Source organism: Piliocolobus tephrosceles, chromosome 8 (assembly GCF_002776525.5).
Source record: "Piliocolobus tephrosceles isolate RC106 chromosome 8, ASM277652v3, whole genome shotgun sequence".
In the NCBI taxonomy this organism is placed as follows: domain Eukaryota; kingdom Metazoa; phylum Chordata; class Mammalia; order Primates; family Cercopithecidae; genus Piliocolobus; species Piliocolobus tephrosceles.
The window spans coordinates 25,311,192-25,336,913 of record NC_045441.1 but is presented as its reverse complement, the minus strand read 5'-3'; the positions used below and the strand labels follow the sequence as shown (position 1 = coordinate 25,336,913).

Sequence of the window (25,722 nt, the reverse complement as noted above, 5' to 3'; positions counted from 1 at the left end):
ACCCTTTATAGATGAGGAAGGTGTGGCAGAGAGACATCAAGATACTAAAGTTTCATAGATCTTCTCACTAGGATGTGTGCACATGGGGGCGGGCAGGCCTATACCTTGCCTGTCTTTGTTCTCTCCACCATGCCAGGCACATACTTACTTGGTATATGGATAAAAATGAAAATAGCAGAAGCTAGTATATATTGATGGCCTACCAGCCTCTGCACTTGACTGACATGTGTGGTCTCATTTAACAGTGCTCTTAGGTCTATATTTATTTTACAGTTAAGGAATTTTGAGAGTTGGAGAAATTAAGGAATTTCCCAGGCTATACAGCTAGTGAGGAACATGAGAGGATTCATCCCCAGATCTGTTTGTCTTAAAGCCCAAATTCTCATTCACTGTGCTCTCTGCCTCACTGAGACTCTGTGGTCATTGTCACTTTGAATGGAACCACTGCTCCTGGGCCAGCTAATTCCTCATAAGGAGGACTCTGCACCCTCTATGTCTGGCTTTGCACACATTTCAGACTGTAGTACAATACTAATAATGTGATGCAAGCCGTCTCCCCTGTGATATGCATGCTGCAGGGATGGAGGGGATGGATGGGCCCCTTTGTATCAGGGAGCTCACAGCGCAGAAGCAAACAGCGCAGAGCAACAGAGATTTGGCTTCAGTGGGGCCAAATGTTAAAGGTGGAACTGCATTTGGGGCTCACGGTGAACCCCTATTCATCATCTACAGCCCACCTGAAATTCCAGGCCCACTTCTTGCCGGTCCTGTGGACATGTCTCCCTACCACTGTCTACTGTATGCTCAAAAAGGACAAACTTCATCCATAATTAATTAAAGTGAGAAAAATCTACAATGTCCCACTGGTACAAGAAGAAGAAGAAGAAAAAGGAGAGAGGAGAAAAGGAGGAAGAGAAGAGGGACAGGGAGGAAAGGGAAGGAAAAATAGCTGCAGGCCTCATTGCAAAGACCACTGGGGTGGTTTTGTGTTGCCTATCTTGGGAGTTTATTTTTACCACTCCTCTCATTTGCACACAAAACAGCGCATTGATTGCTGCTGGGGTGTGTGTGTGTGTGTGTGTGCGCACTCGCAGGCGCTCGTGCACCTGGCTCTCCCTTGAGCCCTCCCCAGCCCTCCCACGGTGTCCAAAACCATGATTCTGACACCACAGCTCACAAATTGAAAACCGAATGCAGCTTATTCATGTGTACCCAGTGGCTCTTCAAAGCTCTCTTTTTTGGATCAGAGTGTTACATTGCATGAGCCCTAGGTTGAGCCAGAAGCATCCTGGAGCCTCCTTAGCTTTAAGCCACTCCCATTTGGGTCCCCAAACCTTGATATCTCCAAGCAGACTTCATAGCTTTGAACTGACCCCTTTCCTAACCACAGCAGTGCTGGAGGAACATGCTGCATTTACCAACATCTCCAAGGCACACTCAAGACTTCAGCCACTTTGATCTACATTAAAAGAGAATCATATTCAGAATGTAAGCCTTGTGTGGAGAGAGGTTCTCCCTATTTCCCTGGGGCCTCCTAAACTGCTGGGTGGCGGGGAGACCTGCTGCCTTTGGAAAGCAACCCAGACTTTGAAACAGCTTTTCCCACAGTGAGTTGGGTTTCTACAAGAACCAAAAGCTCTCTGATGCTGAGTGTGGGGGAGGCTGTGTATGCACAGGGAATCATATTTCCCTGGAATCCAAACTACCAGGCAAGTGACATAAATGGGTTTGGCAATAAGTACATTTGCACTCTTTATATGAGAAAGTGACACATGACAAATTCTGGTTCACCTAAGCAATAAACAAGCTGACCTCAGGAATTCACTTTTATTTTTTAAACACTAGGTGTCAAATAAAATACCTGGCATCTCTTTTAGTAGGTGGTCTCAGGTGGTCATGTTTAGAAAAAGAATTAAACATGGACAGGAAATTGGACACTTCCTGAGACTCTGTAATCACTACATTTCATTCTGCACAATCCACAGAACCTGATGCTCATAATGCTGTTTTTAGCCCTATGAGCTCACAACACACTGTCAGATGTGTTATTGTCTAGTCTCCCCCAAACTCTGTTATTTCTAATAAGAGTTTTTTGGTAATAATTTCAGATTTACAAAAAGTTGTGAGGATACTGCAAGAGAGTATACTGTTCACCCAAGTTTAATTCCCCACAATGTGAACATTTTACTATTACTTAGTCAAAACTAAAGAAGTCAATATTACTACTGTATATACCTTAGTAGCAACTCAAGCCCAGACTTTATTTGGATTGCACCCGTTTCTCCTCTAATGTCCTCTTCTGTTCTAGGATCTAGTCCAGGACATGCATTGCATTTCTTTTTCATGTCTCCTTAGTGACCTGTGGTCTGTGACAGACTCTTCATCTTTCCTTGTTTTTCATGACCTTGACAGTTTTCAGGGATACAGGTTAAGCACGTCGGTAAAATGTTCCTTGAATTGGGATTTGTTCATGTCTTCATCTTGGTTCAACAGTGTTAGGGGTTTTTGGAAAGAACACCACAGGGGTGAAGCATCCTTCTCATCACATCCTATCAGGGTTAAATGATGCCACATGGTATTGCTGGTGAGATCAACCTTCATTACTCGGTGAAAGGGTCATTTGCCAGGCTTCCCAACTGCAAAGTCACTATTTCCCCCCTTTTCCTCTACTCTGTTCTTTAGAAGTGAGTCCTTAAGTCCAGCCTCCTACACTCAGTGAGGCCAGGGTGGACCAAGCCCTCGCTCCCAGAACATGGAATGTCTACATATATCTTTTGAAATTCTTCTACGTAAAAAACATCTCTCTCCTCCCTAATTTATTTAATTAGCCAATCATTTATTTATATTAGCACAGATTCATGTATATGTACTTTATACTTTGAGTTATAATTCAAATATACACTATTTTATTGCACAAATGTATCCAGTTTTCCAGTTTTGCTACCATTGGAAGCTTAGGGTGGCTCCCGTGTCCTTTTGACATGCCTTCATCCTACTTCTTTTTCTTCCATACTACTTTATGTTCTGGTACTACCAGATGATCCAGGCTCATCTTGTTATCTTGTATTCTTCTGCCCCTGTCCTTGAGTCAGCATGTCCCTAAGGAGACCTGGTCCCTTTTGTTGGAGAATGACATTTGGAAACCAAGATTTGGGTGCTAGGTGTGCCCATTGCTACTGGGATGTCATTGCTTATTGGCCTTCTTAGGTCCTGGTCTTCTTTGTGGAGTGCTAAGTAAAGCATGTGTGTGTACAACCCAAGTATACACAAATACCTACAATTGTTTCTGTGTCTGTATGTGTGTCTCTGTGTGTGTGTTTGTGGATGTATCTCTGATTTTAACCCAATATCACAGGGTCAAACTCTATTTTATAGGTATAATTATCAAACGTGTTTTGCAGTTGAGGCTTAAAGCCTTTACTCAAGCCTCGTAAGTACTGAGTGGAATCTGATCAACCCAGGGCCCTGGAAGACCCTGCAGCTCTTCACATCAGCACTGCCTGTGTTTAGCATAGATTCTAGAGCACATTCAGAGTAGTCACTTCTCAGAGCCAGAGGGAAGTAAAGGCAGCTTTAGTTTTAGTTTTCATAAAATATCATAAACACATTAATTTTCAAGAATCTTGCACAATATCCCAACTTTCTCAGTAACAAACCACTGAGATATTCACTCGCTTAGTCATGCCTCAAGAAACATTTCTTGAACACTTACCGTGTACCAATCCTACAGCCAGGTACCTAATAAGTTATCTCTTTTGACCATCCCAAGTCTGTAGGACACATATGATTCTGTCATTTTATAAATAAGTCTACTGATACCTAGAAAACGGAGAGACTTTCCTGAAGTCTCATACTTTCTACAGAATAATTGTTTTTCTTTTTATCAGCCAGCAAATATTTATGTAGAATGAATTACGTAGAACAGTATTCCAGCAAATGTGGCAGGCAATAGCAATGTAAATGGATATTCTAGCAGGAGAGGCAGGCTTATAGACAAACGGTGAGAAGAGATGAGTGCTCTCACACAGGGTGCAAGGAGGAATGGAAACCCCAGCAGATGAGGGCTAAGCTCAACCTGGAGGGAGCAGGAGTGGAGGTGACTCCTTCAGGGTAGAGTAGAGTTTGGCCAGCACACTCTGCCTCGCCTGCATCAGCCCCTTGTGCTGGGCCCTTTATCTAGAACTCCCAGTTCCCTGCATGACCAGCACCTTGTCCACTTGCTGGTTTAAGAACCCCCTCTCCAGAAAGGCCCTCCCTGACCAACCTCTCTGAAAAAGGTCCCCTTTCCCGCTCTCTCACAGCACTTTATTTATTTCTTTGATACCATCTGAACATAAGGACCATGTCTTTCTTGTTCACCATCTTATTCCTGGACTGGCATAGTACCTGGCACATAGTAGGTGCTCTGTAAGATTTGTTGAGTAAAAAATAGGATGAGAAGGGCAGTCCTGAACATACCTTCCTTTCTCCCTTGTGAGGATGTATCTGCTCTCAGTGGACTATATGAGAGATCAAAGCATTCGGCTTCTTTGAGAATGTGAAGCAGTTTTCAGAAATAAACATGGGGCTCACCCCAGGGCGCCTGCTCTGGTATTCCTCCGTGGGGTTTTAGCATCTGCACTTGCATAACGCTTTTGACGAGCACTGAAGGGTGCGAACTGTTGTGCTGGAGGCTGACGCAAGCCTGAAAGCTGTCATTGACAAGACTGAAAGCACTGTCCCTTCTCCTGCTTCTCACCTCCCACACACCCAAAACCATGGATCCCCACTTGCCCTCTAACTGCATCCTTTTCCCCAACCATTCCTTGATTTCTATCCCTTTTCTGATTGATTCATCAACTCAACCTCAGCTACTGGGTTTCCAGTCCCCAGTCCCCTAGAAATAAGGCCTCTTAGAAAGACAGAGGGAACTAAAGGTTTTAGACCCAAACTCTTTGGAATTCATTCCTTTTCTATGGATTTTCTCAAAACAATGTGCTGACTAATTACAAAGGTGCATTGAAGTTAACTACACCCCAAGAAGAAAACGAGAAGGCCTAGTAAGCCGCTCAAGTCTCTCCCATTCTAAAAAATTAAATATAAAAACAAACCTCACAGAACACTCATTCCCCTCCAGCTTTCCAGAGAAATCAAATTTCTCTCCTACCTCTAACTAAGAGACAATTCAACATGATGTTGAAGAGCACAGATCCTGGTGCCAGCCCACCTGGACTTGAAGCTCAAAGCTTTACTAAGCTTCTATTGTGTGTGTACACATTAGGGGCTATAGAATAAAAGGCAATGACAACTGACATGAAATTGGACTAAGTACTTAGCATATATACATCATCTAAAATCCTCCCACACAATTATAAGGTTATTCCATTATCTTAACTTTACAGAAAAAAAAAATCAAAATTCAAATTGTTGGTTGTAAAGTTGTATAATTGACAATGTTTTTAAAAGTTCCTCTTTAACCATCTGAGGAAATGATGAACAATGAAATAAGTGACAAGGGAATATAGCCTTCTAGACACAGAAAGTCAGCTTAAAATGGAGCAAAATATAGTGTCTAGAAATAAACCCCAATGTATTTGCGATTCTTGTTTTTGATGAAAATAGCATTTCTAATCAGTGCTAAAACACGGGATTAGTCAAAAAATACAATAAACTAAAGACTAGACATTTGAAAAAAATTTAAGCTAGATGCTTATCTATACCTTATAGCAAAATAAATCCCAAATGATTAAAGACTGAATCACTTTTAAAAAAATGGAGCTATAAAACCCTGAGCAATTGTATTTGTAATTTGTGCTTGAAAAGTCACAAAGGGAAACATTAATACATCTAACTAGCAAAATCTTGCCCCTTCACAAAGTCAGAAGACAAATGGCATACTGGGTAAATGTTTTGTAATATGCCACACAATGAATTATTTTCTCTTTGATTCAAAGAGCTCCTAAAAAAATCAAAAAGAAAAAAAAAAGTAAGCAAAGCCCACAAACAAATGGTTTAGGGAAAAAGATCAAAGGACTGAAAATGTAGGAGAAAATGCTCACCCCTTCTTATAATTTAAAAAGTGAAAAATTAAAATGAGATTTTATCCCCTTCCTATATATTTTGACTTCACAAAGCTCTTTGATGATTAGGCAATAAATTATCACAGAAGCAGAAAAGGCTTTCAATACCAGAGACCACAAAATTAAGTTGCTGTCTTTATATGTGAAGGCTTAAACCTCTAAGAGAGCCAGGCGCGGTGCCTCATGCCTGTAATCCCAGCACTTCAGGAGGTTGAGGCGGGAGGATTACCTGAGATCAGGAGTTCGAGACCAGCCTGGCCAACATGGTTAAACCCCATCTCTACTAAAAATAAAAAAATCAGCCAGGCGTGGTGGCATGCACCTGTAATACCAGCTACTTGGGAGGTTGAGACAGGATTGAACCCAGGAGGCGGAGGTTGCAGTGAAGCCCAAATCACACCACTGCACTCCAGCCAGGGTGACAGAGCGAGACTCTATCTCAAAAAAAAGAGAGAATTCTAAGAGAACTGAGGATGGCATTGGAACACTATGTCTGGACTTGTGCTCTATTGTTCAATCTTTTCTCCAAGCATTTCACATGATCTTGCCGGAGATTCAAAGCTGTATTTTTGTTAACACCCATATTTGAAATCTTGTTAATTTATCTACTTAAACTTGTATAAAGACTGATATGGGGGCTAGTAAACTCACAGAGGTGTTAAGACTCTTCAAAGAACAGCAAAAGTAATGCAAATGTTATGTTACTATTGACTTCTGATAAGTGGAAGAAATCAAATTATTCCAAGGAAGGTATTTCTATGATATTTGAGATATGAACATTTTTCTTGCCTGCTTTTGAGAAATTCAGAAAATGACAACTGTCTCTCTCGAGAACATGCTTATTAATTCCCTCAGCTCAAGAAAAGCTAATGACACTAATGATTGGGAATGGTTCTAAAAGATCCTTTGAGTTTTAAGGCTTTAATCACTGGTCTCCCAGCATCCACTCTTGGCCCTCATCTTCACTTAATTAATCACCCCTGTTAGAGCTCAGCTCGAAGGCATTCCCTCTAAGAAGTTTTCCCTGATGCCCAAAATTAAGCCAGTTCCTACATGACTCCTCTCCATTCTTCACACTCCATTTTTCCAGCACTTATGACAATTGCAATTCAATAATTATAAAATTATTATTTAATGTCTGCATCTTCTGTTAGGGTGTAAACTCCTTGAAAGCAGAGACAGTCTGGCTGTTTTATTCCTCAAACATAGTGCTAGTCCCTGAAATTTTCCCAGAGCCGAACAGAGTTCACTGCATGCATTGATTACTCAACAACTATTTGTTGAATGAGAAGTATGATAGAAAGAATGATCTAACACCACCTCCCAAGTTGACATCCGAGCCCCCAGTAACTGTCTGTTACCTTAGACAGCAAAAGGAATTTTGGGGGTGTAATTTAGTTAAGGATTTTAGATGGGGAGATTGTCCTGGATTATCTGGGTGAGGCTGATGTGATCACAAGAATCCTTACAAGAGGCAAGCATTAGGATCAGAGCAAGAGAAAAAAATGTGACAACAGAGGCAGCGTTCAGAGCCATGAAGCCATCAGCACCAAAGACTAGAAGAGGCAAGGAATGGGTTCTCCCTGGGAACCTGCAAAAGGAATCAACTCTGCAGACACCTTGATTTTAGCCCTGCATTTCTTACCTCCAGAACTGTAAAAGAATATTCATGTTGTCTTCAACCACTAAGTTTACGGTCATTAGTTACAGCAGCAATAGGAAACTAATACAAATAATTGATGTGTTGTGTAATATAGAGTAAGACTGATCATACAACCTGAAGGCAAATAGAAAAAAAAGTAAAAGACTATGTAACAAAAGACTCTTACGACTGAACCATACCCACCATCTGATTAACCCAAAATTTGCCAGAAACCACTTGTGTAAAGAATAGGACAACATGCTATAAATAAGAATAGACCACAGAGCCTATACTGGAGAGCTTGTTTATGAGCCCAAATACTAGGGAAGAAACAGTCAAAATGGACCAATGGTATTAGTTGTGAAGCCTAGAACAATTCACTCAGCACTGGGTCTTGGATTTCTCATTTACAAAGTAGAGTTAAGAACTGTTATTTCCTATTTTACAAAGTTAGTATAAAATTTAGAGATAAACTATGTACGATATTTGGTATAGAACTTGAAGCATAGAAGAACCTCTATGGTGTGAACACTAAGAACTCTACAACAGAGTGGTATGTGATGGTAGTAGTAAAAACAATGAAAAATAATGTCAGGAAAAGGAGTCGGTGGGAATAATGCTGTTTAAAATAAGGCTTTTTTTAAGAAAGGTATTGCCTGGAGAATAGGAAGCAATAGCAAGAGTGTGATTAAATACTCTGATGATACTAATAGCTATACAATGCAGAATTAGCCTAGAAGCAGGAAAGAAGAAAATTTAGCTAAGGGTAAAATATGTATGAAGAAGAGATATTCAATGATAAAAGGGGATGCATTTAAAAGATGCATTTTTTCTTTTACTTTTACCCTTCTTTTTCACCCCTGGAAGAAGAAAATGATGTCAACAGACTTCATTTCTTGCATATAATTTAAAGTCATAAATGCTCATTGGAGCTGGAAAATGTCAGAACCTAAAAACCAAATTGGGCTTTGATAGAGCTAAATCCTGAGTATTGGAAAATTGCCACTGTGGGATGCAGCAGAATGCAGATATAATAACAGACCTACAAATTCCACTCAAAGGCTAGACATGCCACTATTTGTTAAAAACCCATAAGCAGTGGAACTTCTTGCCTTTGTCTTCCTACTGAATAGAAATTGCCTTGAAGCCCTTTTCTGTACCTCTCTGTTGGCTCTTTCTGATCTGCCTGTCTTAGTCAGGGCTGTTCTAACAAAGTACCCTAGACTGTGTGCCTTACAAACAACAGAAATGTATTTTCACAGTTCTGGAGGCTGGAAGTCCAAGATCACGGTGCCAACAGGGTCAGGTTCTGGCGAGGGACTTCTTCTTGGCTGCAGACCGCTTTGTTCTAACATGGAGAAAAGAGAGTTGGCTCTCTCTAGCCTCTTCTCATAAGGGCACTCCTCCCATCGTGAAGGCTCCAGCCTCATGACCTAATCACTACCAAAAGGCCCCACCTCTAAACACCATCATAGGGAGATTAAGGTTTCAACCCAAGAATTTGGTTGGGGTGGAGGGTACAGACTCTGCCTCATGCTGTAATTATTTATGCACTTCCCTCCTCCAGTGGGTAGTAAAGTCCCTGGAGGATCTCATCTTTCAAATCTTGCTCCATTTTCAAAATCAATTTATACCAGTGAATTTGGGTGTGAGGAACAACCCATCCTAATTAACTTTTAGAAAAGATCTGGGGTAGATGAGCAGTCTCCCCCACCTCCCACCTCCCCCCTCATTCATGCATGCTCTTTGACAATAAAAAAACGCCCGTTTCAAATCATAATTTTACTTCCCAGGGGCTTTCTCCTTTGTGAGAATCTGTCACTGCTGTCAAACGTGTGAAGTGAACAAAGGCACGTTTTGTACTTTTCAAATCTTCTGATGCTATAATTGATAACAGAGAACTTGATCACTCAAAATTGTTCACTGTAGAAACTCATGTCTAAAAACACTATTTTTCTTTCCTTTCTAAGTGTACCAGAATTCAATTCTTTAACATCACAGAACCTTAGAAAGCCCACTTACTGAATGTGTCCTGTGCAATTCACCAATACGCTAAAAATGTCTCAGGACATTCTGTTGTGTCCCTGAGGATCGCCTGTTTGCTATCATCTTTGAATGTTTACCATTGTAGTTAATACAGCTGAATGGACTTTTGAATGTTTTGGAAATGCCCAATCTAAATAATATTTATTCCCACAAAGCGGCCCAAAGCCTTGAATATACGAATGCGTGGTGTGTCTTTCTCAAGGTAGGAATTCATTCTCAGATTTTCCAAACTTTTTTAAACTTAAAAAAAAATGTTTCTTTTTTAGCACACCTTTTAACATCTCCCAGAGCAGAGTGAAAAAGCATGGACTTTGTGCCAAGTGGGTCTGAAGTGGATCTGGACTGTGCCACTCATTGGCTCTGTGATTTTGGGGGAGTTATTTACCTACTGTAAGCCTCAGTTTACTACATCTATAAAAGAGGGAGAATAGCAACTACTACTTAACACTTTCTAAACTGTTTTCTAATTACAGTGTTTACCGTCAATCTTCTCTCCTACACTGTAACAGCCTTGATGTCTCATTCCCTACTATGTCCCCAGCATGTAATTCATGGCACAACATTGTATTAGTCCATTCTTGCACTGCTATAAAGAGATACTTGAAACTGGATAATTTATAAAGAAAAGAGGTTTAATTGGCTCATAGTTCTGCAGGCTGGTACAGGAAGCATGGCTGGGGAGGCCTCAGGAAACTTACGATCATGGCAGAAGGCAAAGGGGAGGCAGGCACCTCTTACATGGCAAGAGCAAGAGGAAGAGAGAGCAAAGGGAGTGCTACACCCTTTTAAACAAGCAGATCTCATGAGAACTCACCCACTACCATGAGAAGAGCAAGGGGGAAATCCACCCCCATGTTCCAATCACCTCCCACCAGGCCGCTCCTCCAATATTGTGGGTTACAATTCGACATGAGATTTGGGCAGGGACACAAATCCAAACCATATCAAACATAAACACTAAGTAAATATTTGTAAAATAAATGAACAGAATGAACAACTGCACAAAGTAATGACTGACTGGAAGAATACTTCTTTCTGCTTTCTTACCACTCATATACCTGCCACCATGCTTGTACCTGGGTTGCACGAATTTCCACCCAGGTGCATGGCTTTTTGACACCCAGAGCCAGTCCTCTCCCCCTCGGTATCTGATCTTTTGCATTAAACCGTCTTCACTCCATGGGAGCAACACTTGCCATTCCCCAAGCCCTGGTGAAACCTCATCAATCCTATTTTCTTGCTTATGTTAAAATTTCAGGCTTACTTCACTCTTGGAAAACAATGTTTCAGTGGTGGGAAAGGCGCTGGAGTCCAGAAACTAGAGTGCTAATCTCAGCTGTGCCTGCAGACTGGCCTGGTTAAATTGTGTCATTTCTTTGAGCCTCAGTTTTCTCATCTGTAAAACAAGAAGAGTAATACTTTCTTCTCAGGACAATTTTCAGGATCCTTGAAAAAAGCATACATTTCTGTAGGCTGATGTTGCAATTATTATACTCTTTCCAGTTGTGTATTGGTGACATTACAAACGAAAATAAAAACACCAATTATTGTTAATACTAATGTCATGCTTACTAATATGCAAGACACTATTTTAAGTACAATCTTGGTCTATCCTCACAATGCTATTATCTCCATTTTACAGATGAAGAAACTGAGGCTAAGAGTGCTTAAGTAACTTGCCCAAGGTCCTACAACTAGTAACTAATGAAGCCAGGGTTTGAACCCACAAACACTCTATGGTCCAAAACCATTTTAAATAGGAAATAGCAATAGAGACCAGTATTTAAAGTTTCTGCTGAAGACGGATGCTTTGCTCACATCCAAATGGTTAAATCAGACCACAGTACTTTCTTCCTTTTTCTTGGGCTCCCATGTGGCTTACGCCTGGCAGAGTACAAATCCTAACGGCACCACTTTGCCCAAAATACTGATGGTGATGAGCACTTGGCCCTTGCTCTTTCATCATCCAAATTGCTCTTAGCTCAAGGTCAAGAACAAAATCACCCTGGAGAGCAAGAGAAGTTGTATGAGTCTGTGGGGCTGTGACCACAAACTGGGTTGCTTAAACAACAGAAAGCAATTGTCTGACAGTTATGGAGGCTGAAGTTCAAGATCAAGAAATCGGTAGGGTTAGCTTCTGACATCTGTTAGAGAAAATCTGTTTTATGCCTTTTTCTCTTAGCTCTGCTGGTTTGCTGGAAATTCTTGATATTTCTTATAGATAGCATTCTCCCTGTATCTTCACATCATCTTCCCTCTATGTGTCTTTTTCTCTTCCTTTGCTTTTAACGGCAAAACCGCAATTATTTTGCATCAACTTAATAATTACACCTACAATAACTCTTTTTCCAAATAAGGTCACATTCTCACCTTCTGCAGGGTTATTATCTCAGATACGAATTTAGGTGAGACAATGCAAAATCCAACCCATAATAGCAGTCAGTAGTCCCCAAGCCTCTCCTCTTGTCTGAAGACTTTGGGCTGGCTTTGGTTTGGGTAGACGCCTAAATCATTCTAGACGGAAGTGTTTTAGTGAGCCACCATGGCTGTATACTACTGTGTGCACTGATGATCAAGGACTAAACAGAGACTGGGAAAGGGCTGTATTTTTCAAATTTTCTCATTCCTCTGTTCAGTCAATGTTACTTCTTCTAAGGTAGCATGGCAGGTGCAAAAGTAGGCAGTGCAGGGGGTCAGGGGGTTGCATAAAGGCAACTGTTACCATCCTCACCTACCTAGAGCTCAAGGTTTAGTGGGGGAATGTGAAATGTAAGCATGGGAGTGTATTATAATGTGGAATGTAAAGGAAACAGAAGAGGAAAGCTCAACCCGAAAACTGGGAAAGCTGATAAGGCTTCAGGAGGAAGCAACCCTTGTAGTGAGCTTTCAAAGGAAATATCTGAAAAATACAGCCTTTACTTAGTCTCTATTTAGTCCTTTTCATTTTCATAATTTTGTGAATTTAAGTCAACAGGCACTTGTTGCCTACATGCCCTGGGCTCAATGTTATTGAAGATGTTAAGGGAAATCAAAAATTATAGCCCAGAGCCCCAAACCCCTGCCCAGGAGCTCCCAGAGTCACTGGGGGAACAAGGCATCAGTGCTGCAGCTGGAAAATTATCCAAAGGAGGTAGGGGGAGCTTCTAGAATGGCAGTTCCCAGGTGAATCCCTGTGATGCCAGTTTTGAAGGCCAGAAACTCCATTTTTGTTACCATCTGGCACACTGTAAATGAGAAAGCCATGCATGAGTTTGGAAGACTGAAAGCTCTGGGCCTGATTCCTGGGCAGACTTCCCTCTAGTCTGCCCCTACCTGTGTGATCAGGTGAGGTACTTGACCTCTGGGTGGACTGTGCTGTAAAGTAGGGAGGATGTATACTTTCTAGGGGTGAAGAGGGATTTGAGTAGGAGCTTAGCTCAAGCTGCAGGTCCCCTGAGAATCTTTCTCAACCCCTGAAGGTGATGTAAACCGTCATCCTTTGCACCTGTGCCCCCTCAGCTCCTGTGCACAGCTATTCCGAGCCTGGAATCTCTGACTTACTCACCCTGCCCCCACCAACTCAAGGCCATAAGCTTCCTGCAGGCTCTTGTCTACCCCATTGCAGCAGCTTCAAGTTGGCCAGACTGGGGCCCTTCTCCAGCCTTGGGTGATGCCCAGGGGTGGAGCCAGTGGTGGCTTCTGGAGCTTCCCTCTACTGTTCGCTTTATTGTTGGGTAAAGTCAATTGCCATTTTCTGAATCTTAGGTAGAGTACCTGCAAACGCAGCTGCAGGACAAGTCTGTCACTGTCACCACCAGGTTGCCATCCCTAAACATGGGGACAGCCTCTACCAAAGGGCAGTGGTGAGTGCCGCTGCGACAAAGGCTGCAGACAACCCTGGGTCCAAGGGCACGCCTCCACATCTTTGTTACACCTAAACTTGCACTCTACACACAGCCATTCTGTCTATGCTGGCTGAGCCCCTGTTGCCCCGGCCTCAAGGGTGCTGGTAGGATTCTACCCTAGGGGCCCTTCCCTCACTCTCCATGTAGCCTTCACCTTTGAGTGTGATAAAAGCCTGACTGCTCCCTCTTTGCTTCAATTTGATGTTACCCAAACTGCATCTCACAGAAATGCTTCTAATTTTCTAGTTTCCCCAATTTCCAGCAGAAAACTCGATTTTCCTAGCAGTTATTGTCACTGAAACTTGGAAGTGGGTTCTGAGTACATGGGTGAGTGTGGATGTCCATCTGGGATCAGGACTCTGTTCCCACTCTTGGGTGCTTCGACTCCCCTCCTTGGCAAAAACCAGTGCATTTCCCTGCAGCCTCAGCCCTGGATCCCTGCTGCCACCCCCGTATGCACCAATATCAGGGACTCAGCTACATCCAGATGAACCTACTCTAGACCTCCCGGGAGGACACACAAGCCACTCATCCCACCTGAGCACAGCCTGTGCTGCAGCACTTGCCACATCCTGTTTTCATAGCTTGTCATTACCTCCCAACAAACATTGAGCACCAGAGAACTGAGCTTGGTAAAAATCAGATTGGTTCTCTCAAAGGGATTCAGCCCTCTCTCTGCTTCATCTACTTCTATTTACTGTACTTGCTCAAGGTCAGTCCCCTTGCCAGGGAGAAAGCTCTGGGAGGGAAGGGATGTCTATGTCATTCACCGTGGGGTTCACCAGCAGATCCCCAGGGCCTTCACTTGCATATCAGTGCACCAAGCACATCATTTTCTTCGACAAGAAACAAGACAACATGAATTGAGCTCTTTTTTGAAAGCATTTATTGCTGAATTGGTATTCGTTGTTTAAAATTTAGAAAACCAGAAAAGGGCAAAAAGGAAAAAGTTATCACCCATCATTATTATAATATATTCCTTTGCAAGGTTTTTCTCCTATGTGCATAAAATCTGGTAGCCTAGTTTCCTTGTTCAACATAATATCACAACTATTTTCTTTTCCTTTTATTTCCATGTTTGCTGAGCACCTACTATGCATCAAGGACTGTGCGAGGCTCTGAAGATTTTAAAGTAGGCCTGAGAATGCAAAGGAATATTTCTGAGACAGAGAAGCAGGGGCACAGCTCTTTGCTGATAAAAGTAGCCACAAGGGGCAGCATAAGAATAGTTTGCATGAAAATCTGTTGTCTGTTACACTGACTATGCCAGAGATTCTTAATTTATACAATAGGAGAATTTTAGGGTTTACTAGAATTTTCAGAAAAGGCCAAAAGTGCATTTAATGAGGTCACTTTTTGAATGGGGCCATTCCCTAAGCAGCTTTTCTATTAAAGATGTCATGTTTTAAAAGTGAAGATTGGGATCAGCTCTTTTAGCCTACTGCCAACTAATCCGAATGGATACTGGGTGCAGTTGGAGCACAGCCTGCAGATGCCCACTGGGTGGGACTATCACAGTGGCCCCATAGCTGACGGGTCACAAGGAGGCCTGGGGGAGTCCAAGGAAGAGGCTGGGCGGTCAGAGCAAGAGTGGAGGACCCTCACGGGCTTAGGGACACAGCTCTTCACCAACTAGCACACTAGCCTTTCAATATTTTAAGAAACATACACCATAGCAGGGCATCCTGGCAACCAAACTCACCTAAAGAGCATCTTTTCCTCTTGAGTCATCAACACTCACTCTTAGCAGCCAGCGGACAGAGCTTTCCAATTGTTGAGCAGATTACTTTAGGGCTGTACAGGTGGCAGACCCAGGAGGGATTTGGCAGGGGCAGGATATGCACATTCAGTTGGTTTTGAAAGCTCTGGGAAGCAGTGCTGAGAGCAAACCCTCCTCCTCCCCACCCACCTCAGAGTTACTCTTCTCCCACCCCTCCACAAATAGACAAACACAGTGTTCTTTGGAGTTTCACAGCAATCATCACTGGTAGTAATGAGCTAACTCTTTATATCTGCAATGTGTGTACATTTGGAAGATGCACTTAGATGCTCTCAAAATGGTTGAAAGAGGACAGGGGATCTCCAACTAGGGGAAGAGGAGGTAACTGAGAGATGAGGTGTTAGCTTGCACAGCAATCATCAGCCATTCTTCACTGCTAAAGCACAAGACACTCAAGTAGGCTGTTGACAGTCTCCTGCTGGGGGATTTTAGACACCAGGATAAGTTGCTTATGGAGATCAGCGTAGCAGAAGGGTCAGAAAGCAGAGGTTCAGATTGCCTCTCTGCCAGAACCTAGCTATGAGATCTCTTAGCTTTTCCGCATCTCAGTTTCCTCATCTATGAAATGGTCGTATCTCACAGGGCTGTTTGAAGAGTAAATAAGATAATGTTCCCAAAGTACTTAGCACTGCATCTGACACAAAGCAAAGTCCAAAATAAAAAGAGCTATTAACGTGAAATTGCCTTCTTGTGAATTATTTTATTACAAATTTATGGAGTGGTTCATTTACTGAAAACTTATGGACTTTAAATATCCTAATTTTAGAAAAGATGTAGGAAGAAAAGATAAAACGTGAATTTTAATGTTGTCTAACTTTGCTTTTATAGGAGACATGGAAATTTACACTAGAGAAGGCAAGACAAATTGTCAAGAAGTCCCCAGTTCCGGTAAGCACTCAGTGGGTAGAACGCCAGCCTTTTCTTGGCATGCCCTCTCTCACTGGCCCCAGCTTTCACATCCCAAAGGCAAGGACTACTATGGATATAAGCCCGTGACATGCCATAACTACGTGGGGATTGAAGTAGGAAAGTGAGCTGCTTCCACTTGTGTTTCCTGCCTTCACATGACAGCGTGGTTTTTGAGCCTCAGCACTGCTGACATCTGGGACAGGATAATCGTTTGTTGTGCAGGCTGTCCTGAGCTTTGTACGGTGTTCAGCAGCAACCCTGGCCTCTACCTACTAGATGCCAGCAGCACCACCATCCACCCCTCCCCAGTCACAACAACCAAAAATGCCTCCCAGCATTGCTAAATGTCCCCTGGAAAGCAAAATCACCCCCATTTGAGAACTGCTGCTTTCCAGTAGACCATCTTGGAGGAGGCTGTATCCTCCTGCTCCTCCACTTTCTACAAATGTGACCTTAAGCACGGTGCTCAACTTCACTGAGCCCCAGTTTTCTTGTCTATAAGACAGGGATGATAATATTGTCCTCCAGTGTTGACACTGATAGAGTTGAGAGTGCAGAGAGCATCTGGGATCTTGCCTAGGACTTACCAAGTCCTCAAGAATCACAATTTTTATTCATGTTTCCTTAATTTGTCCTCTGTGTAATAACACTCTGGTTCAACAGATAGAATATTTATTTCAGATCAGTTCTCGCAGGCTTACGTATTTGACTTAGGCTGTGGTTGCAAATCAGCCCCATTTGAAAAGGAAGCAGAAAAGTAGATCATTAAAGTACAACATTATCCTCAATGCCAAAGATACTGGCAGTAAGGAAGCATCCATCAGCAATGGGAGGGCATAGACCTCGTGCTTGGCTTCTCCCTGCTGGCTAGCTCATCATTCACCTTGATACACTGCATTTGAGGTATTATTGATTTGGCAACATAGAAATAAAAGGGAGGAAAATCCCTCGTGGTTAGGCTTGCCAGATTTCACAAGTGAAAATACGGGATGCCCAGTTAAATTTGAATTTCAGATAAACAACGAATAGTGTTTTAGTATATCTAGTGTAATATTTTATCTGACAACCCTGCTCATGGAGGGCATAGGGGTTTTGATGAACAAGGCCAATAAATACATGTTAAGTGACAGGCAATATGTAGGCATTTCTACATAATTGATTAATCAATCACAATGTCTGCATTGCCAATCATTATTTAATTCAATGAATAATTAAGGGCCAACAGTAGCCCGTTTAGCTAAATTGCTTAAGTTGTTGAATAAGATATTAAAAGACCACAGGAAACTCTTGACCACCCCCTTCAGAACTCTAAGCAGAAATGGAGACCAATACAATTGGTATTGTATTCTTCTCAACACACCCCTAAAAACGTATTCTCCAGGCATTGTTTATTTCACTAGCAAAAACTGCCTTGGCATTAACTTCTAATTAGGATTTTACAATGTTTTACTTTTGTCACCAGAATTGCAAGCATAATTCATGGGGCAGGATTCCAATAATTACTTGAGAGAAGTGAAAAAAAAAATTCTACTGAACAATTCAACAATAAAAATACTCTTCTGAAACCTCCACCAATTTATTTGCTCTCCAGATTACAGCTATCAAGGAAAAAATAAAAAGAAAATGCAAATAAGTGTCTCTGAAAAAACTGCTCAGAGAGTAATTCATTGCACTGTGATGGCTGATGTAACTGCAGACCTGGCCGGGGCACAGAAAGCTGAACTCAGTAGGTTGCATATCATTTCAGCACAGCCTATCAGTCGGTGAGAATTCAGACCTGAAAACAGTTATGCATCATTGAAGGAAATCAAGCATTCCAGAGAAAGCCTGGATCTCAGTGAGGCCCTGAGAGGCTCCTAGAGAGAACTTTTCATGGATTTGGCAGAGCATTGAGCATCTAAGAGGACCTGAGTTATGGAATCATTTAATTCTCACTTCTACAAAGTAGATAGAGTATTTTTGTCATCAGTCCCATTTTACAGATGAGAATATTGAGTCTCAGGTAGGTTGAGTTATGTGCTCACCCCACATAGCTAGTAGGTGAGAAACCCCACATCTAAATCTAGAGCTAGCTATTCCCACATTCAGTATCCTTTCTAGTAGTCCAGTAGCTTTCAACAAGGCCTCCTTAGTACTAAACTTTGGGGAGCACCATTAATATCACAGGCTATGTGGATGTTGGAATCGTACAGTGGACAACCTGTGCAACTATAAATGACAGCCCTGATCACAAACCTACCTGCTCAGTAGAATCATCTGGGAAGCCTCTAAAAATCGCTGAGGTCCAAACCCCACCCCAGACCAATTAAATCCAGGTAATACAATACACGACAAGGGTTGAAAAGCATTTTGCCACACAGAAGTTCAGTTTCAGCTTGGTTATGTACAGAAGAGTGATGACTCTCCCACTTTGAGCTTCCATTTACCCCATTCAGCCCATTTTTCTTTATTCAACCCCTGTTTGTTGTTCTGCATTCATTTGACATCCTGGTGCATGGAGAAGCTCAGGAAGCTGGTTAAATAGATTGCAAAGCAAAGATGCTGCATGATTCCTGTCCCCAGGGACAGCCCTGATTTGAGACTCTCATTTTAGATGGGATTAGATGCAGCCAGTTGCAATATTTTAAATATATTGCTGAGTTAATAACAGCCCACATTTTGTCTCTATCTAGCAAAGTTCAAATTGAAAGGAGGAGGCTGAAAAATAGACAAGCAAGACTCATACAATGTTGCTCGAGGCCCATCTCAGTTCTCTTTGCAAGTAAATTGTAAAAGAAGGTTGGTCTTTCCCATACTATGTAATGAAAAGACCAGATAATCAAAACCTCCGTCTAACCAGGAGGAGTTCTAGGGTTCCCTACATCATCTGCCACCCACTTCCTAATCCCAATTTCTACACAATGAATGGCAAAGACAGCTGTAGCCATCAGGCTGAATTTTGACAGCAAACAGCTATGCAATTATATAATTTTATTCTATTGCACCTTTTGTGTAGTAATTACAAAACTGTTCATATCAATTTGTAAAATGTTGGTTATCATCAGTGTTAAAATCTAGATTGTTGTTAGGAGAATTAGATCAAGGCCTTCAGTCTAAACTGAATATTAAAAGAACCTCAAACATTCAAATGCAACCTGACTTTGGACTCTGGATCTCAGATAGGGTCTGTACTTCCAAAGCGCCATCAATGTTGTGGTAGAAACTTATGCTGATGCTTGTTTTGCAGTGTGTCCACAATCCTGATCTCAGTCAGCTACTAAGTCTCTGGAGTCATCTTTCTAACCACTCCTTCTTCGCACCATCACCCTCCTCCACCCTGTTTCCCATCAGTGGCAATATTGCCCCTTGCTCCCACCCTGGGGACATTCGGCAGTGTCTGGAGGCAGATTTGTGCAGCAGGGTATCTGGGGGTCACAGGCCAGAGATACTGCCCAGCATCTCACAGTGCACAGGGCAGCCTGCACGGCAAAGACCGAATTATTATTGGCCCAACATGGCAATAGCGCCGAGGTTTGAAATCATGGGATAGGGCCTTAGGGTCTCTTATCTCAAATGATCCTCTTCCAGGCCATCCCCCCATGCCTAGAGACGTCTTTCCGAAGCACAAATGTGATTACTCTGCCTGACGCCTCCACGGCTTCCCCACAGTCCTCAGGGTATCATGTAGTGCTGCATTCCAGGCCCCCATCCTGTCTCCTTCCTTCCATGGTTCCCTGCATTCTGCCATTCCAATGCTCCTGCCAAGTGGGAATGTTTGGCATTCCTCTAAGACACCAAGCTTTCTCATACCTCCACAGCACTGCTCAGGCGCTCCCTCTGCCAGGAGCCAGGCTACTTCAGCTTTAGTGTGCATCCTGGGGACCTTGTTAAAATGCAGCTTCTGATTCTGTAGGTCTGCAGCCGGGTCCAAGACTCTGCATCTCTGAAAGCTCCCAGGTGGCATCAATGCTCCTCATCTGTGATCACATGTTGAGTGACAAGGACCTAGAGCAGTGGTTGTCAAGCCTTAGTGGGCACCAGAATGACTTGGAGGGCTACAAAGACATAGGCTGCCAGGACCCACCCATGGTTTTTGATTCGGCAGGCCTGACATGGGGATGTAGAAGGCAAGGATGTGCATCTCTAGCAAGGCTATGGCCCTGCACTGAGTCACAAAGCCTCAGGCCAGGCCATGTCTCTTCCTCCCCACCTGCCTCTATCCTGCCACACTGCAGGGTCATCTGCATCCTCTTCCAGGTTCCTAGAGACACCTGCTAGTGCCTTGGCCTCTGCAGACCCCACAGGGTGTGCCCAGGGCTGGGGCCTCCACCCATGCCCTCCACTTGATGGTGAGCTGAGGACAAGGACAGCCTCTTTGTCTCCACGTCTTAGGTGGAGCTGGGCCACCAGTCAGGATTATTTCTCCTCCTAGAAAGCTAGGCAGACATCTCAAAAATCCTTAAGTACCTCATTTATATTCTGAAATGGTTGCTGATTCTCTCTTGCTAGGGTCAAATACCACCAAAGCCCATGGTGGTCAAATACCACCACCACTCCTCATAGCCATTCGAAGGACTCTGGGCTGGCAGGAATCCACTGTTTCTCTCCCTTCATTGATAAATGCTGGTGCCTAACTTTTCTACCCTGTTGTCTTCTCTTTCTTTAACTTGAGGAAAGCATTGTGGAAACTGCAATCTTTCTAAAAGCACAGTTTGATAAAATGTCAGGGCTTTTAGTGTAGCCCACATCTGGAGCCTCACAGAAATCGCTGTCTAGAACCCCATGGCTCAAGAAGCATAAGGAGCTTGGTCTGTGCACCTCTCTCCTCCGCGGAGGAAGGGACCTTCCTTCCTCCCAGACCCCAGATTGGTCTCTCCCTTTAGTTTTTATTTCCATAATGAGATGGAATTATTTTGTTGGAAAATGTTCTTTATTTTTAAAGCACCTGGGTAGAAGAATCCTGTTGCCAGACCCTCCTTGGACAAGGTGGAGAGTGAGGGTGGCTGGGAAGCTGGGAAGAGCTGGCTGGGAGAAGAGAAGGAGGGAAGGCTTCGGGCTGAGGAGACCGGGGGGCAAAGGCACAGGCAGTGGCATGGATATGGATTGTGGGGACAGAGACAAGAGGTAAATTTAGAGAGGTGAAACGGGCTGGATTCTAGAGGAAGGAGGATCCAGAAACCTCAAGTACAGAGGGGCCCTTAGAAGTTGGGGAACCACCCCTTAAACTAAACAACTCTCTTTTTATTGTCTTTTTGTCTCCCCAGAAATATTCTAGAAGTGGTTCTGACATTTGTTCACTCCCGCTTTTGGCCAAGATCTGCCAGAAAATTAAATTGTATGTATACAACTTCTACCTTCCTGAGCACTAGTGTGTAATAACATCTTTGCTTGTCCCCTTTTTCTAATGACTAAAATGATCTTCACACTTAAAAGGCATCCCTGAAGGTTAAAGTGTTTCTTTCTCAAAACATTGCACAGAAACCAGAAGACAAATGAGCTCTGAACAAAAGCGGTTGGGAAATATACTGAATGCCAGCATCTTTGCATCTCAAAGCTGATCTGTCCTCCAGGCTAGAATGCAGCCCGCAGTGAGGCTCACTGCCGGCAAGTGCCTGCCAGCGAGGTGCCCACTGCACTACACCTGGAAACAGCCCCTCCCTGCCGTGTGAGCTACGGACCAGGGTGGGCAACTGGGCATGGAGAAGACTCTGAGCATCTTTAGTGCATGACATTCACAAGGCTGGACAGGGACTGTGTTTTCGCAGAGCCCAAACTATTACATTAAAAATCTGACTCAGATACCTAGGAATATGATTGTGAGTGCAGAGACACTGTCCAGAATTCCCACACTCTCCTGTCCATATTCCAGCTCCACTTTGAGTCTGGGGTTATGCTAGACATCATAGTAACTGCTGTTCAAAACATTAAAGGGTGAAACAATGTCTTGAGAGGGCATTGGACTCAGAGGCAAAATAGCATGGGATCTACCTTTCACTAAGCTACTTCTCCTATTTTATTTTTATTTTTTTATTTTGAGACGGAGTGTCACTCTTGTTGCCCAGGCGGGAGTGCAGTGGTGTGATCATGGCTCACTGCAACCTCTGCCTCCCTGGGTCAAGTGATTCTCCTGCCTCAGCCTCCCAAGTAGCTGAGATTACAGGTGCCCACCACCACGCCCAGCTAATTTTTTGTATTTTTAATAGAGATGGGGTTTCACCACTTTGGCCAGGCTGGTCTTGAACTCCTGACCTTAAGTGATCCACCCACCTCAGCCTCCCAAAGTGCTGGGATTCCAGGCGTGAGCCACCAAGCCCATCCCACTAAGCTACTTCTAGTATGACCACTGCTGCTTTGCTGCTATCAGGTATACGGGCGCTGTTCCAGGTGCCAGGTGCTGAACTTCTGATATGTTTCCTCAGTTAGTTCTCACAACAATAAAATGAGGTAAGGGTTATTATTATTCCCATTTCACAGAGAAAGCAACTGAGCCTTAAAGAAGTAACTTCTGCTGGGCCACTGAGGATCTCAGATACACCTCAAGGTGCACTTGATCTCATGTGTTCTTTGTGAATATACATATTCTTGACTCCTTTGCAATGGTGCTTCTTGAGCTGACTTTGAGAACTTGGGCCACTTAATGTCTCTGAGCCTCAGCTTCCCCATATCTAAAATTAAAGTGTAAACTAAATTCTGCCCATGTCTCAGAATCATCTTGAAATGTTTTAAAATCCAGATTCCTTTGCCCCAAACCTGGTGGGGGAGTGCTGTGTTTTCCTGGAAATTTTCCAGGGAATTCTTAGGCCACTAGACTCCACAATTAGACTCCTGGGTGTCCATGTCCACCCCAGTGCTTGCCTTCTAGTACAGGTGCAAGACTGCCAATGCTACACATACAGGTGATGCTTTAATGACTCAGAATAATGTTCTTTAGCCGTGAGATATTTATTTAACCACAGCATCTGCCCCAGTCCCTTCTTCTTTTACTCTTCCTCTCCCGCAGGAGCTCCTATTAGTTTAGTCTGTGCTAGCCTAGCCTTGTGGATGGCTGAGAACACACAGAGGTGAGAGTTAGGCTGCACACCTGGACTGAGAAGCTATAGCTTCCTATATCTGTGGTAACAAAACACCACAAACTGGGTGGCTTAGAACCACAGAAATGAATTCTCTCTCAGTTCTGCAGGTCAGAAGTCCACAGTCAAAATGGCAGCAGGGCCATGCTCCTTCTAAGATTCTAGTTGGATCCTTTCTGTCTCTCCCTTGCTTCCGATGGTGGCTATAAGGCCTTGGTATACCTTGCCTTGCAGCTGCATCACTCCAGTCTCTGCTTCATCTTCATATCTGGTCATCTTCCCTGGATGCCTGTCATTTCCTTTTATAAGGACACCAGCCGTGTTGGATGAGGGCCTGCCCTAATGCGCTCATCTTAACTCGATTACACTTGTAAAGACCCTGTTTCCAAATAAGGTCACATTCGCAGATACCAGGGGTTAGGACTTCATCATGTTTTTTTCATGAACACAATTCAACCCCTAACAAAGACACTTTTCCTCATTCTGCTATCCTTCATCTCACGAGCTTCATGAGTACTAAATGCACTGAACAGCTCTCATCTGTTGTAATAATATCCAGGGACAGGAGGAAGCTATGATTCAGACCCACATTTGGAGCCTCTTAGAGAGATCCAAGAGTTAAACAGTTAAAAACTCTTCCTGGTCAATCTGCTGGCTTAAGCCCCTGCAAGCCAGCTATGCAAAGTGTGATTGCAGGTTCCAGCAATGCTAGCAATGCCCCTTTTCATGAATGGGGATGAATGCAGAGAGCATCAGGACATGGGGAGTAGGAGGAAGATATCAGACATGAAAGAAGATGCTGGAAGGCTGAGATGCGGCCAGCTCCCCAGGACCCCAATCATGTCATCATGCCTAGCTCCCATTAAATCGAGACCCCTGCCCCCTCCTTGCTGAATGCATTATTGTACTTTCTGTGTTAGATGTGGGCCAGCAGGACCCAACAGGGTCAAAGTGACAACTCTTCAATGGAACCACCTTTGAAAAATTGAATTCAAGAGCATCAGTAGCCAGGGATTTTCTTGGTCCGGTTTGAAAGGGAAAATTATTCTTTTATGAAAAAGCAAAACTGTGTTTTCCTTCTTTCTGAAAATCACTGTGTTTCAAGTGTCATATGCAGCTGGTCACAATTGGTTCAGTGCTTTACGACTTACAAAGCACATACACGTATAAATGCAGTCTCATATATTCTTCAAAGTCATCTGTGGTTCAGTAATTATATTGATAACTAAAAGTTATCTGGTGCTGTCTAAGCACCAAAAACTGTTGTCAATCCAACCATTTGAGGTCAGCGCCATTATTTTCTCCTTTCTAAAGAGGTAAAATCATTTGCGCAAGGTCACAGATCCGGTAATGGACAAATCTGACCTTTGAATCCAACAGTTTGCTTTCCATTGACCCTCTCAACTCTTAGCCCTATGCTTTAGAGGAACGAGTAGGTTTTAAATGCCTGACCCACTAGCACAGAGTCCTCATGTGGTAGAGACAAGACCTGCATGTCTTCTGTGGCATAGTCCTTTGATAAAATTCCCCCAGGAGGAATGCCTTACCTGCCCAGTGCCTCCCCCTGCCCACTGTCCCACTCGGTCTAATGCTTTCAAAATTCGTTTGAGGTGTCCCCACCTCAGGGACACGTTCCAGCACCCAAGCTACTTTCAGTGGCTTGCACAGCCCTCCTGGGTGCTCCTGGCTCCTCCTTGGTGCCACCAGACCCCCAGTGCCTGCTCCGCCTCATCCCATTCTTCAATCCCTTCTTCCTTGCTGGTCTCCTACACCACCCACAAGCTCCTAGGGAGCAGGGATCCCATTTCTTAGCAGGAGGAGCTCAGTGAAGAAATGAGGGAATACATGAAGGAAAAGTACCACTTTTCCGGGAAAACAAATGTGTAGCTATCAGGCTATGACCATGGGGTGATCAAGTTTTTGGTGTTCTGTTTTAATCAGGATACACAGTGCCTACACACTGTCTGTATTTTACTTCAACAGTGGTAAGTCAGGAGGATCCCCTCTTTTTAAAAATCTATTCTTTTTATGTAATGTCTATATGCAGAAACCTCCATATTATTTCACATAAATACATGCAAACCATCCTATCCCCTGTTGATTGTGTTAATTCAACACTATTTTTTTTTCCTTTTTTAGTCTCGTCCTTCCCCCATACCCTGCTCCTTCCACCCACCTCAGTCCTGCCCCCACCTCCAAGCCGAGCCACGTCTATAGGCAGGTGGGCCCTTCCGTGGTTTCTCTGTTCTCATTTCATTGATAGAGACCTACATCACACATCCACCTGCAGATGCAACCAACCCACACCCAGCCCTCGAGAGCTACCTGAGACACATGTGAGGCAGGCACACAT

The 25,722-nt window shown here is 43.4% G+C and overlaps 1 protein-coding gene across 7 annotated transcripts in view; it reads left to right on the top strand.

The window, feature by feature from the left end:
* Nucleotides 1–25,722, top strand: part of AOAH (acyloxyacyl hydrolase) — a 220,240-nt gene that overhangs the window by 72,316 nt on the left and 122,202 nt on the right. For all 7 annotated transcript variants that reach the window (XM_026447149.1, XM_026447152.1, XM_026447156.1 and 4 more), the window contains exons 5-6: nucleotides 16,240–16,299; nucleotides 21,564–21,634. In XM_026447149.1, coding sequence (XP_026302934.1) covers nucleotides 16,240–16,299; nucleotides 21,564–21,634 — 131 coding nt within the window. The remainder of the gene's footprint in view (nucleotides 1–16,239; nucleotides 16,300–21,563; nucleotides 21,635–25,722) is intronic.